This window comes from Gigantopelta aegis, chromosome 7 (assembly GCF_016097555.1).
Source record: "Gigantopelta aegis isolate Gae_Host chromosome 7, Gae_host_genome, whole genome shotgun sequence".
Lineage (NCBI taxonomy): Eukaryota > Metazoa > Mollusca > Gastropoda > Neomphalida > Peltospiridae > Gigantopelta > Gigantopelta aegis.
Genome location: NC_054705.1, coordinates 41,056,545 through 41,070,822, shown reverse-complemented (window position 1 = coordinate 41,070,822; position 14,278 = coordinate 41,056,545). Strand labels below are relative to the sequence as shown.

Here is a 14,278-nt window from a genome sequence, read left to right as displayed (position 1 = left end):
AACATGAAACATATCGTACCCTCAGGATAATTCGGAATATTTTCAAATTATTGTCAAATCACTGGCATGATTCTGCAAGTAAGGTTTTGATTGGTGGACATGAGCTCCATCTGGCTGCTGTTAGATCCACATGTAATAGTGGAGATAATTTTAATTAGATTGGGTAGGTGTGTGACAAGCATTAGGCAAATAAGCCGTTCTCTTATAAGAAGTGAGATTTGTAGAGGGGTTCAGGAACATGCTTCCCGTGGAAACTGTCAAATAAGCCGTTCTCCTATAAGAAGTGAGATTTGTAGAGCGGTTCGGGAACATGCTTCCCGTGGAAAGTGTCAAATAAGCCGTTCTCCTATAATAAGTGAGATTTGTAGAGGTGTTCGGGGACATGTTCCCGTGGAAAGTGTCAAATAAGCAGTTCTCCTATAAGAAGTGAGATTTGTAGAGCGGTTCGGGAACACGCTTCCCGTGGAAACTGTCAAATAAGAGATGTTCAGAGACGCATTTTCTGACCAAATTAGTGCTGTATATTGCGGATAGGATAGCGGATAATGAATTTAAAAAAGAAACACACACACACAAACACACACACACACACACACACACACACACACACACACACAAATGTCATTAAAAAGGGCATTTCAGACTGGTAGATGGGTAAACACGGGACCGCCAATGCCAATTCAGTATATTAAAGGTACTTAGTCGTCGTAAGGAACTTCCTTTTCCTAAGACAGGAATTGCACAGAATTATATGTCTCGTCTATTGAAAGAAAGAAAGAAAGAAAGAATGGGTAGGTGTAAACCACTTGCATCGACCAGTGATCCATAACTGGTTCAACAAAGGCCATGGTTTGTGCTATCCTGCCTGTGGGAAGCGCAAATAAAAGATCCCTTGCTGCTAATAGGAAAAAGTAGCCTATGTAGTGGCGACAGCGGGTTTCCTCTCAAGATCTGTGTGGTCCTTAACCATATGTCTGACACCATATAACCGTAAATAAAATGTGTTGAGTGCGTCGTTAAATAGAACATTTCTTTCTTTCTTTCTCTCCCTTTAATTATTAACCTCTGTTCAGAACGCGGCACCTTTTTTTTTTTGGCTGTGAACTATATATTTTTTTTTAATCCCCACGGTATGTTCTTTGCCGTAGACATTCTCTTAATTGCAGGGGTTAAGTAAACTTGTGTGTTTTACTTTGAAATTACTAACCTTATTTACATAGGAGTTGTCAACAGAGGGCGCTATAACACAGTCGAATGTTTCGTTGTCCGATTTACAGCACGCATCCGGTATGATGGCGACACTTCCGTTTGACAAAGTTCTATTCCACTGGTTTCCCGTCGTTTCAAAATCAGTCACGTTTCTCCAACCACAACATTTTTGCTGTAACAAAGAACATCGATTTTAAAATAATAAACTAATTCAGTTATTAGTGGACGTTTTTAATTCTTCTAACCGAGTTTTAAACAAGCATTCTGAGAGTACTGCTAAAGCAATACATGTTCACTACACTTTTTTTATCTTCTAAATCCACGGGTCATATCTCTGTAAAAAAAAAAGGCATTCTGGAAAACACATCCGGAAAACTATACGTGCCACGGACGAACGGACAGGCAGACAGACAGAGGGACGGAGATGAAACCTATAGTCTCCTCCGTTTGGACCGGTAGGGCACTAATAATATAATTATTCAATTATCAGTAGACATCTTTATTTCTACTAACAACTTTTTAAACGAGCATTCTGAAAGTACTGCTAAACCGTAACACATTTTCATATCTCCAAAATTCGAGAGCCATAACTGTGAAAAATGGGTAAATCACCCTGAACTTTAAACTTGATTTGTAACAGTACGTGATAAAGTTATATATAAAATTTTATCTTAATATTTTCAGGCATGGTAAAAAGAGACAAAAGTCCGGAAAACTTCTCTTTTTTTTCACATATTGTCACAATACAAACGTAATTTTGGAATGTCAGAGTAGTCTCTAAAAACAAACATTTTGAGAGTACTGCTAAAACAATACATGTCCCCTACCGGGCCAAAAAAAAATTCATATCTCCTCAATACAAGGGCCATCACTCTGAAAAATGGGTAAATCACCACGAAACTTCAACTTGATCTGTAAAGCTATATACAAATGATAAAGCTTGATTCATATCTCCAGGCATTGCAAAAATGCGAAAAACAAATTCTGTCATCTCCTAAGTCCAAGGATCATATCTCCGTTAAAAATGGGTAAATCGCCATGAAAGTCAAACTTGATCTGTAACAGTATGTGATAAACCTATACACAAAATTTCAGCTCAATATCTAAAGGTCTTCTGAAAAACATGTCCCGAAAACAAATTTTCACATCTCCTAAGTTCAAGAACCATAACTCCGTAAATCGCCATGCATGTCAAACTTGATCTGTAATAGTACATGATGGAACTATACACAAAATGTCAGCTCAATATATCAAAGCCTTCTGCAAAAATACGGAAAAACAACAACAAACAAACAAACAAACCATCCGTAAAACATATCTGGGATGGACAGACGGACGGACGGACGGACGGACGGAAATGAAACGTATAGTCTCCTCCGGTATGTCTAATAGAATGGTAATTTTGGAATGTCAGTGTAGTCTCTGAAAATAACCGAACATGTATCTTTAATACTTACATTTTGCTGCAGCTCGTTTAAAGCGGCTGTGAAAGCTTCGTTGGTGGTCGTTAACCCGTCATATTTCGTCTTGATATTCTTTAACACCTCCGTGTCCAGCTTTCCTTCCCACTGGAAGAGAATGGATTAACACGATTCACTATATCAACCATAGGGTTAAAAATATCTTGGTGCATATCAAAGTGATACGTCCAATCTAGGCGCACTACAACTTTATGTTTCAGGAACGTCAACCAAACGAGTTGAGTGATGTAAATATAAATTAAGATCGATTGTGGGTAATAAATAGAATATTAAATTCGCTACCATTTCGTATCATGTTTATGTCCCTCGAGAAATAATTTTCATTGTCTAAAGCTCGTGACAAGTAACAATGATTTCACTCGGGACATAAGCATCATACGAAATGGAACCTCGTTTAAAGGGACATTCCCGAGTTTGCTGCATTGTAAGATGTTTCCCACTAATAAAATATTTCTACGATTAAACTTACATATTAAATATATTTTCTTGTTTAGAATATCAGTGTTTGTATATTCAATGTGTTTCTGGTCGTGTTAATAGTTGTAAGAAGCCCACACTGGATGTTGTCTTCAAATAATTTCGTATGTACGAAAACCTCGTTGTTAGGTATTAAAATGAAATTTAACCTCATACAAATATTAGAACGACCAGAAACACGTTTAATATACAGCCACTAATAGTTTATGCAGAAAAATATATTTGATATGTAATTACAGTCGTCAAAATATCTGTCAGACGATAACATCTTAAAAATTGCAGCAAACTCAGGAATGTCCCTTTAATATCCTATAAATATCAATTATAAGTCAATTACGTAACACAAAACCATGGTGGTTTAGTGTTTTCATTAGAAAGTTGGCAAGGTACGGTAAACTAAACACCGTTTGGGGGCATTTTTACTATTTTCAGTGCACTTTTTCCCACTAAAGACGAAAAACATTTTGATCTATTTGATGTCCGCAAATGTTTTATTTTTAACCTCAGGATAACGCCTTCGGTCAAAAATGCATTTGCGGAATCAAAGAGACATTAGCACCCGCAAATCTAAATCTCCATATGGTTATCTCCTAAATGACGTCATTTTGGTAATAAGCAATTACACTGAGCTAAGACTGGAGAAGTCTCATTAAGTTATCATGTCGCTACAAAAGATGACGTCATTCGGTGTGCACGTGAAATCATTATGACACATATGTGTCACTGGTTATATTTCCCTGAATATCTTGAACGATGTGGATAATAATTCATTTTATTTCCTAACATATATTTTCTTTGTACGTAATGAGGGGTAAAATCCAGTTTGTGATAATGTAAATATTAGGAAAATCAGAAACAAATGACTATACAGACAATGATATTTTAAACATTAAGTTTACATGTGAAAAAGTTTTATATAGCCCGAAACGTTTTAAATAGAGAATAATACATACGTGGCCGTTAGATACCATTTATCTCACGAGTTGTTTTAAAATGTATCTAACGAGCGAAAGCCAGTTTGATACGTTTTTAAACAACGAGTTGTGAGATAAATGGTATCTAACGAACACGAATGTATTATTCCATTTCTTACATATCCTCAAAAACCAGGTTTTAAGCATATTTTTTCGACTACAAGTTATTTACAGTCGTTGCACTTATAGCTAACGTACGCGTCACAGACACATGATTGTCAGGGTAACTATACGTCACAGTGTAATTCATTTCCACCGTGTTGTTTTTCATTGGATGCATGGCACTGGTGACCTGGTCATCACCTAGGAGCAGCCAGTCGTATGTTTTGAAATTGTTTACAACCCATTCGTGTTTTCAAAAATAACGCATGGTATGTTCTCACCAACGGGTGTGTAAGAAACTGGCATAAAAGTGAGGACAGTCTCTTTAAAATAATATCACTTCCTACAACCATCCCGTGACAGGTATATTTCCGAAGTCGGGTTCGTGGACAGGCTGTACCCTGATCAAAATCCGGGGTGGGGGGGGTCACTACTTTTTTATAAACAAATGAAACACAATACAAATTAAACTCTGAAATGTGTATGCTATTTTCTGGATTAAAAAAAAAAGATTATCAGGGGCCAAATGCTTCGCTAGGTCTTCACAGCAAACTACCAACAAAAAATACCCACATTCTACGTTCTTTGGTACTAAAAAACCCCAAAATAATAATAATAATAACGCCAAATAAGTGTCTATTGTTTCTACGTTGAATGGGGACCCAAAGCTTGTTTGGTATATTCACCTCCGACCAGACTAAAACCGTAGATACTGCAATAAATAGCCCAAGCTTTTTTTTTTAATGCAGGTCCAAAATGCAACCCTCACCATAATAAGTGAAAGCGATCTTACCACCCTTTGTGAGTATTCACGCCAAATCAGAAAAGCCCCTAGATCTAAAACTAAAAAGAAAACTGTCTTCTGAAATACAGGTTTGAATTTAAATAAATTACCGCCCAATAATCCATTTAACAAACTTGTATTATTACGTTATTATGTTATTGAATGGGTGTTATCGTATATATATTTTATAGGTCCGAGGACAGTTGTATTATTACGTTATTATGTTATTGAATGGGTGTTATCGTATATATATTTTATAGGTCCGAGGACAGTTGTATTATTACGTTATTATGTTATTGAGTGGGTGTTATCGTATAGATATTTTATAGGTCCGAGGACAGTTGTATTATTACGTTATTATGTTATTGAGTGGGTGTTATCGTATATATATTTTATAGGTCCGAGGACAGTTGTATTATTACGTTATTATGTTATTGAGTGGGTGTTATCGTATTGATATTTTATAGGTCCGAGGACAGTTGTATTATTACGTTATTATGTTATTGAGTGGGTGAAATCGTATTGATATTTTATAGGTCCGAGGACAGTTGTATTATTACGTTATTATGTTATTGAGTGGGTGTTATCGTATATATATTTTATAGGTCCGAGGACAGTTGTATTATTACGTTATTATGTTATTGAATGGGTGTTATCGTATTGATATTTTATAGGTCCGAGGACAGTTGTATTATTACGTTATTATGTTATTGAATGGGTGTTATCATATTGATATTTTATAGGTCCGAGGACAGTTGTATTGGCCCCAGGCAAGGGGCGGGACGTAGCCCTGTGGTAAAGCGTTCCCTTGATGCGCCGTCGGTGGACCCATTGGGCTATTTCTCGTTCCAGCCAGTGCTCCACAACTGGTGTAACAAAGACCGTGGTATGTACTATCCTGTCTGTGGGATGGTGCATATAAAATATCCCTTGCTGCTAATCGAAAAGAGTAGCCCATGAAGTGCCGACAGCGGGTTTCCTCTCTCAATACCTGTGTGGTCCCTAACCATATGTCTGACGCCATATAACCGTAAATAAAATGTGTTGAGTGCGTCGTTAAATAAAACATTTCCTTCCTTTGCCCCAGGCAAAGCCAATACAGCTGGTTGAGGGCTAATACAACTATCCAAGAGTCAATACCACGGTCCCAGGGCCAATACAACGGTCCCAGGGCCAATGCAACGGTCCCAGGGCCAATACAACGGTTCCGGGGCCAAGACAACGGTCCCGGGGTCAATACAACGGTCCCAGGTCCATTACAAATGTCCGAAGACCTATTACTAAGCCCAATATAAAAACACCCATTTAATGACTTTTTTTTACTAACCAAATTCTAATGGAATGTTGACAACAACGTACTTAGTTCTTAATAATTATACATTGTTACATTTTAGACCAAAAAACATATTTCAGACAAAGCATTTGAAGTAATATTTCAGACATAGTCGGCACCGCGATTTTATTTCAGACGAAATTTAAAAACATGTGCCATATATTATTTTACGTTTTGTTCTGGCCTTGGACGATGGCAGCAAATATTCGGGGGTGTTATATATATATCTATATATATATATATTCAACTGGGGGTCGTTCCAGCCAGTACATCTAGCTACTGGTATACCAAATGCCGTGGTTATGTCCATGCCCCCCCCCCCACCCACCCACCCCCCCCCCCCCCCCCCCCCCCCCCCCCCCCCCCCCACACACACACATACACACACCACCCGTCGATCCTTTTCTCAAATGTGTTATATTCCCTGATAGCCTTCCTCGCTATATGCCCTGTTGGGAGGCAATTCTTCTAGGCCAGACACTGTCCACGCTATCCCAAAATGCAATGTATTATATATGTATGTCCGTCCTGTCTCTCGTGTCTGTCTATCTATCTGTCTGTCTGTCTGTCTGCCACGTCTATGTCTGTGAACAATCTCTGTCTGTCTATCTGCCACGTCTAAGTGTGTCTGTGAACAATGTCTGTCTGTCTGTCTGCCACGTCTATGTCTGTCTGAACAATGTCTGTCTGTCTGTCTGCCACGTCTATGTCTGTCTGTGAACAATGTCTGTCTGTGAACAATGTCTGTCTGCCACGTCTATGTCTGTTTGTGAACAATGTCTGTCTGTGAACAATGACTGTTTGCCACGTCTATGTCTGTCTGTGAACAATGTCTGTCTGTGCTGTCTTTACCATAACGCTTACCTCCTTCTTGAATAACACTCCTAAAGCAATGGCTGAAACCTGCACAGCGATGAGCAGCGTGAGAATAATAACATACTGAAAAAAAAAAAATTAACAGTTACTGTGAGAATAATAACATACTGAAAACAAAACATTTAACAGTTACTGTGAGAATAATAACATACTGAAATAAAAACAACAGTTAATGTGAGAATAATAACATACTGAAATAAAAACAATTAACAGTTACTGTGAGAATAATAACATACTGAAAACAAAACATTTAACAGTTATTGTGAGAATGATAACATACTGAAATAAAAACAATTAACAGTTACTGTGAGAATAATAACATACTGAAAACAAAACATTTAACAGTTATTGTGAGAATGATAACATACTGAAAAAAACAAAAACATTTAACAGTTACTGTGAGATTTATAATATACTGAAAAAAACAACAACATTTAACAGTTACTGTGAGAGTTATAACATACTGAAAAAAAACATTTAACAGTTACCGAGAGAATTATAACACACTGAAAAAACAACAACATTTAACAGTTACCGTGAGAATTATAACATACTGGAAAAAAAACATTTAACAGTTACTGTAAGAATGATGACATACATAAAACAAAACATTTCAGCTAATGTGAGATTGCTAACATACTGAAAACAAAACAACATTTAACAGTTACTGTGAGAATGATCATATACTGAAAACAAAACATTTAACAGTTACTGTGAGAATGATCATATACTGAAAACAAAACATTTAACAGTTACTGTGAGAATGATCACATATTGAAAACAAAACATTTAACAGTTACTGTGAGAATGATCACATACTGAAAACAAAACATTTAACAGTTACTGTGAGAATGATCACATACTGAAAACAAAACATTTAACAGTTACTGTGAGAATGATCACATACTGAAAACAAAACATTTAACAGTTACTGTGAGAATGATCACATACTGAAAACAAAACATTTAACAGTTACTGTGAGAATGATCACATACTGAAAAAACAACAACATTTAACAGTTATTGTGAGAATGATCACATACTGAATTAACAACAACATTTAACAGTTATTGTGATAATGATAATATACTGAAAACGAAGCAATATTTAACAGTTACTGTGAGAGTGCTAACATACTGAAAACGAAACATTTATCTAGTTACTATGAGAGTGTTAACATACTAAAAACAAAACATTTAACTGTTACTGTGAGAATGACAAAATACCAGCCACAATAGAAACATCCACATCGTCACACGTTCGACTTCTCAGCCCAAGAAGAAAAATCCACACCGTCACAAGTTCGACTTACAAGCCCGAGAAGACAGACTAAACACCACACCGTCACATACACAACTTACCAATTCCATAGGAACAAAATAAGCTCCACAATAAACCCTCCGCCCAACCCCCCCCCCCCCCCAATAAAAAAAAATAATAATACAATTTAAAAAAACACAAATAAAAATGTCCACACCGTCATACGTTCGACTTACCAGCCCGAGAAGACAGACTAAACGTCCACACCGTCACTCGTTCGACTTACCAGCCCGAGAAGACAGACTAAACATCCACACCGTCACTCGTTCGACTTACCAGCCCGAGAAGACAGACTAAACGTCGGCACCGTCACTCGTTCGACTTACCAGCCCGAGAAGACATACTAAACATCCACACCATCACTCGTTCGACTTACCAGCCCGAGAAGACAGACGCTGGTGGAGACGGCGGCGAAGATACCGATGATGGCGAAGACGAGCGTGGCGGCGCCGCCCGACAACAGCACGATGGCGCCCTCGCGGATGAACGCCTTGTCCACGACGCTCGCGTCGGCGAAGGCGTCGTAGTTGCTGAAGAACGAGTTCTCGTCGACGATCACCCAGATACCCGTGCCCACCGCGGCGGCGCCAATCAGCTGGCAAAAGACGGATACTTTTTTTTTATGACACATCTAAAGCACATTGATTTATTAATAATCGGCTACTCGATGTCAAACATTTGGTAATTCTGACATGCACGTGTAGTCATCAGAGGAAACCCGCTACATTTGTCCTAATGCAGCAAGGGATCTTCAAAGCTTTAAAGCTTTAACATAGCTAAATATATCTATCGTTCCAAGACCTCCCTCTTTAACAGGTTTGCACAGAGTTGTTCTTTTTATTTTTATTTTTTATTTTATCTGGTTTTTAAAGGACATTGATTTATTAATCATCGGCTGTTGGATGTCAAACATCCAGACATCCCACAAAGAGGATATAGCATATCACGGCCTTTGATATATCAGTCGTGATGCATTGGTTGGAAAGAGAAATAGCCCAACGGGCCCATCGACGGGGATCGATCCCTCGATCGATCGCGCGTCAAGCGAGCGCTTTACCACTGGACTACGTCCCGCCCCATACCTGTGAAATAAACATTTGAAAAGAAAACAGTGTGTATAAATAGGTTTTAAATAAATACAGTTGACTCGTTTGAAATGAACGTTAAAATATCCAGGACAGCGTGCTTGAATCTTAATTGGATATAAGCACGGAAATAAGTTGAAATGAAATGAAATACAGGTGTATGTGTTTACAATGATGCATTACAAACAAACAGGCATTAAACAAATCCACGGACCTACTGATATAAATATATAAGTGCTATATAACCACTGGTGATTTATTATTGAAACGCATAAGTAATTAAGTGTGTTTATGTGGACATTAACATTCTACCGCCGAGCAATAAAAACAGGTGGGACGCAAGCTACAGTGTGATAGAATGGCGTGAAATATCTTTTTATTACACGGGCTGACCCGTGATGACGTCACAACTCACCAGGATGGGAATGTTGAAGAATACGATAGAGAATCGCAGGCAGGCTTTAACTGTGCTGCACATTGTTGATATCCGTCACACACTGAAACATTTAAAATAATATATTCACTTTAATATATACATTGAAATGTATAGGGTGTATATCACTAAATCAAATCCCATAGACGCCAATAGTAATACTTGATTAAAATCGCTACAGGCAGTACTTCAATGAATATAAAGACGTAGGCGTACGGCTCCCATTTGTGTAGTGGAAGGTGGGGGAAGGCGGGATGGGAGGCTGTTTTTTGTCCGAATAAAACGAAAATGCCTGAATCTGGAAAACAACTTTTATTCATATTAACATTACTGCCAAACATGTTCTCTCTCTCTCTCTCTCTCTCTCTCTCTCTCTCTCTCTCTCTCTCTCTCTCTCTCTCTCTCTCTCTCTCTCTCTCTCTCTCTCTCTCTCTCTCCCCCTGCGCGTGCTGTAACCTCACCGTGGTGCAGGGGTGTAACATTTTCTTTGAGAATGGCCAATACAGCACAAAATTGAAGTTTTGAGTAAAATTCAGTATCTATCTGTGATATTTGTTGTTGTTGTTGTCGTTGGGTTTTTGTTTTGTTTTTTTATTGTCCCCAGAAACATAAGCAAGGTCAAGGTTGGGGCCTTGAATCATTGCTGTACATGGTATTATTGTATATACATAAACGATACATAATTAAAGCTATACACTCGTATATAAAGCACTTATTAAACAATATGTGTATACATATGCATGTGCGTGTGTGTGTGTGAGAGAGAGTGAGAGAGAGAGAGAGAGGGAGGGAGGAGAGAGAGGAGAGAGGAGAGAGAGAGACAGACAGGAGAGGGGGAGACAGACAGACAGACAGACAGACACGGACGTGTGGAGTAACAGGGATGAAGCCGAAGATAGACGAAAGGGAACATAAACGGCGCGAGCAGTATGCACACAGATAGGCTTAACATGATACTGTAAAACAGGACATTAGCAATGCAAAAGCCTTACATAATTGAAGAGGAAATATTCTGGAGACTAGGAAGAAGAGTACTAGAAATAGAAACAAAGAGTGAGAGAAGAAGAAGAAGAAGAAGAAGAAGAAGAAGAAGAAAAAACTTTCTTGAAAGATAAATAAGATGAATGCGATCTTAAAAAGAAAAGAAATTATAGGAAGTCGAGAGACGTTTTCCGAACTGGCGATATTTTGCATAAAAGTATGTTTATTAGCTTATTCGTATATTTTGTTATTAATAAGTTTATACATGAATTTATACAATTTGTTTGAGGAACTGCTGCCAAGGTTTCCACTGATCATCAAAGTCTTTATACAGGCAATTTTTATAAAATATATATTTTTCAATCTGTATTTTATCAATAATGAATCTTAGCATTGCGTTTTTATTTAATCTGATCTTTTGTAATTTCGTTCTATATATATATATATATATATATATATATATATATATATATATATATATATAATACTTAATATTAATAATGAACCAATTAATAAAACAATGCTTTTTTGTTATGATACCAAATAAAACCATGTTTTTATCCAACTGAAATTGTTCACCTTTTTTTATGCCCATTCTTCTACTGCTTTCCATAGGACAGTAACTTTAGAGCACTCATAAAATACGTGTTCCAGTGTTTCTGGCATAAGATGGCAAAAATCGCAAATATTAGAATCAACATATTTTTTTTATTTAGAAATATATTTGTAGCTATTATCCTGTGTAAAATTTTATACTGAAACCATAATAAAGATGGGTCTTTAATAGTTTTGAATGGTAGAGCATAATACTTTCCCCATACTTGTGAAGTGAAGTCAAACCCCAATACTGAATATCTTTTTTGGGACGTAGGAACTATTGTAGTGCGATTTAATATTGCGTATATTTGCTTACTTAGGTTTGTATCTTTTAAAAATAGTTTTATTTTAAACGGAAGAATCGGGTTGCAAACAGTGTTAAAACTTTGGTTGTTTGATTTTGTTGTTTTACAAATATATAATTTAATGGCTCTGATTAAAGAAGCATATTCTAAAAAATTGGATTGTACTTGATATTTTGTTATGAAAGTATTGTAATTCATTAATGTCCCATTTTCGTCTATTAGATCTTGAATAAATATTGTGCCTTTTTGCAAATACTTCATATAAATAAAAGGTTTGCCGGTTTTTTTTTTAATTTTGCTATTGTACCAAATGTTTAGGCTCATTACATCTTCATTATTATCAGGCGTTTCTTTCTGTTGAATGGTAAGCCAGCTTTGTAACACATCTTTCCAAAAATTATTTTTAATTGTTGTTATTTTTAGCTGAATATAATAATCTCCATATTTAATCATATTTGCTGTCGTTAAACCTGTTACAGCTTGGAAAAGATGTGTCCATTTCGAGTTTGATATTAGAAGTCTTCTTAACCAAGTACCTTTTAACACAGTTGTAAAACTTCTAATGTTTAGCATTTTGATGCATCTATTTACATAGTCTTGCATTAGTACTTCTCTTTTGACTTTTTTTCTGGTTTGTTTTGCCAAATAAAATTTAAAAAAACATTTTAGTTATTTGTTTTGCTACTTGATCTGGTACATTTGGTAATGCAATTAATAAATGTGTTATTTTTTAAATTATTACGGTCTTGATAATAACGACGCGACCCAGTGGAGTTAATTTTCTAGTGGACCATTGTTTTAACAGTCTTTTCATCTTCATTAACTTCGTTTCAAAGTTAGTTTGAATCATTTCTTCAGTATTAACTGGAAAATATACTCCTAGTAAGGAAAAGATTTCTGCACCCCATTCTAACTTCCATTTTGGATGATGAAAAACATCTTTTGAATATTTTTTACTGCCTATCCAGATGATTTTTTATTTCGAGTAGTTTATGTTTAATCCAGATACGTTGGGATACAGGTCTAATATTTTGAGAGTGCTATCCAGGGATGTGTGGGTTCCATCTAAAATGAAGGTGTCATCAGCGTACTGCGATATTAAATATTCTTGCCCGTTTACAGTTATACCTTTGATATCCTTTGAATTTCTTATTAATATAGCTAGTATTTCGGCGCAAATTATGAAAATATAGGGGCAAAGTGGATCGCCTTGTTTACAACCTCTTTCTAGTTTAAAACTTTCAGACAGAAATCCATTTTGTAAAATCCTTGATTCTGAGTTATTGTAAAATGTTTTAATCCATGATTTAATTGACATTTTAAAATTGAAAAACTCAAGTGCTTGTTCAACGAATGACCAAGAGACAGAGTCAAAAGCCTTTTCAAAATCTACCAGGAACAATAAGCCTGGAATTTGATTAACTTCTGTATATTGCATTATATCGTATATTAGTCTTATATTTTCAGCTAAAAATCGACCTTTAATGAACCTTGTTTGATCTTTTGAAATTATTTTATCTAGCACTTTTTTAATTCTGTTAGCAATGCAGTCAGAGGCAATTTTGTATATACAATTTAATAGTGTAATTGGTCGCCAGTTTTTTTAAAAAGTGTTTAGGTTTATTAGATTTTGGTATGCATGTAATAATCCCTAATTTTTGTGTGTTGGACATTTCGTTTATATTGTAGCTGTAATTAATGGATCTAACAATAAAATGCCCGAGATCCTTCCAAAACATTTTTAAAAACTCCGCAGAAAATCCATCAGACCCTGGGGTTTTATCGTTTTTCATAGTTTTAAGGAACGTTAATGCTTCTGAATATGTTATTTCTCCTTCTAGTTCCTGTGCTTCTGTATCTGTTAACTTATTAGCCTCAATGTTGTAGATATACTGGATGTTTTCGTTATTTGCTTGATTTGTTTTGGAGAAGAGGTTTTGATAAAATACTTTCGTTTTTTCTAGAATTTGTTTTTGGTCTGTTATTATACTACCATCTTCAAGTTCTAATCTAGAAATTAGTTTATTAGGAAAGTTGCGTGATTCCATATTACAAAAATATTTTGTCGGCTTTTCTCCTTCTTCGACCCACTTTGCTCTAGATCTAATAAAATGCCCTTTTAATTTATTTCGTCTAATTTCTATTAACTCGTTTTTTTTTCTTCTAACAAATCGGAATTAACTGTACATTCATCTTCTTCTAATACTTGTATTTCCTCGATTAATTGTTTCTCTTTAACATCTCCTGTTTTCTTTTTGAATGCTGAGTATGAAATGGTTCTCCCTCTTATTTCCATTAGTAAAACTTCCAAAAACAGTTGAT

At 36.1% G+C, this 14,278-nt stretch overlaps 1 protein-coding gene across 4 annotated transcripts in view; it reads right to left on the bottom strand.

The window, feature by feature from the left end:
- Nucleotides 1-1,141: 1,141 nt before the first annotated feature.
- The window catches only part of LOC121377331 (tetraspanin-1-like), a 42,774-nt gene continuing 29,637 nt past the window's right edge, over nucleotides 1,142-14,278 (bottom strand). For all 4 annotated transcript variants that reach the window (XM_041505278.1, XM_041505275.1, XM_041505276.1 and 1 more), the window contains exons 2-6: nucleotides 10,056-10,137; nucleotides 8,932-9,150; nucleotides 7,225-7,299; nucleotides 2,667-2,777; nucleotides 1,142-1,381 (exon numbers count right to left, since the gene is read on the bottom strand). In XM_041505278.1, coding sequence (XP_041361212.1) covers nucleotides 1,157-1,381; nucleotides 2,667-2,777; nucleotides 7,225-7,299; nucleotides 8,932-9,150; nucleotides 10,056-10,118 — 693 coding nt within the window. In that variant the 5' untranslated portion in view covers nucleotides 10,119-10,137 and the 3' untranslated portion in view covers nucleotides 1,142-1,156. The remainder of the gene's footprint in view (nucleotides 1,382-2,666; nucleotides 2,778-7,224; nucleotides 7,300-8,931; nucleotides 9,151-10,055; nucleotides 10,138-14,278) is intronic.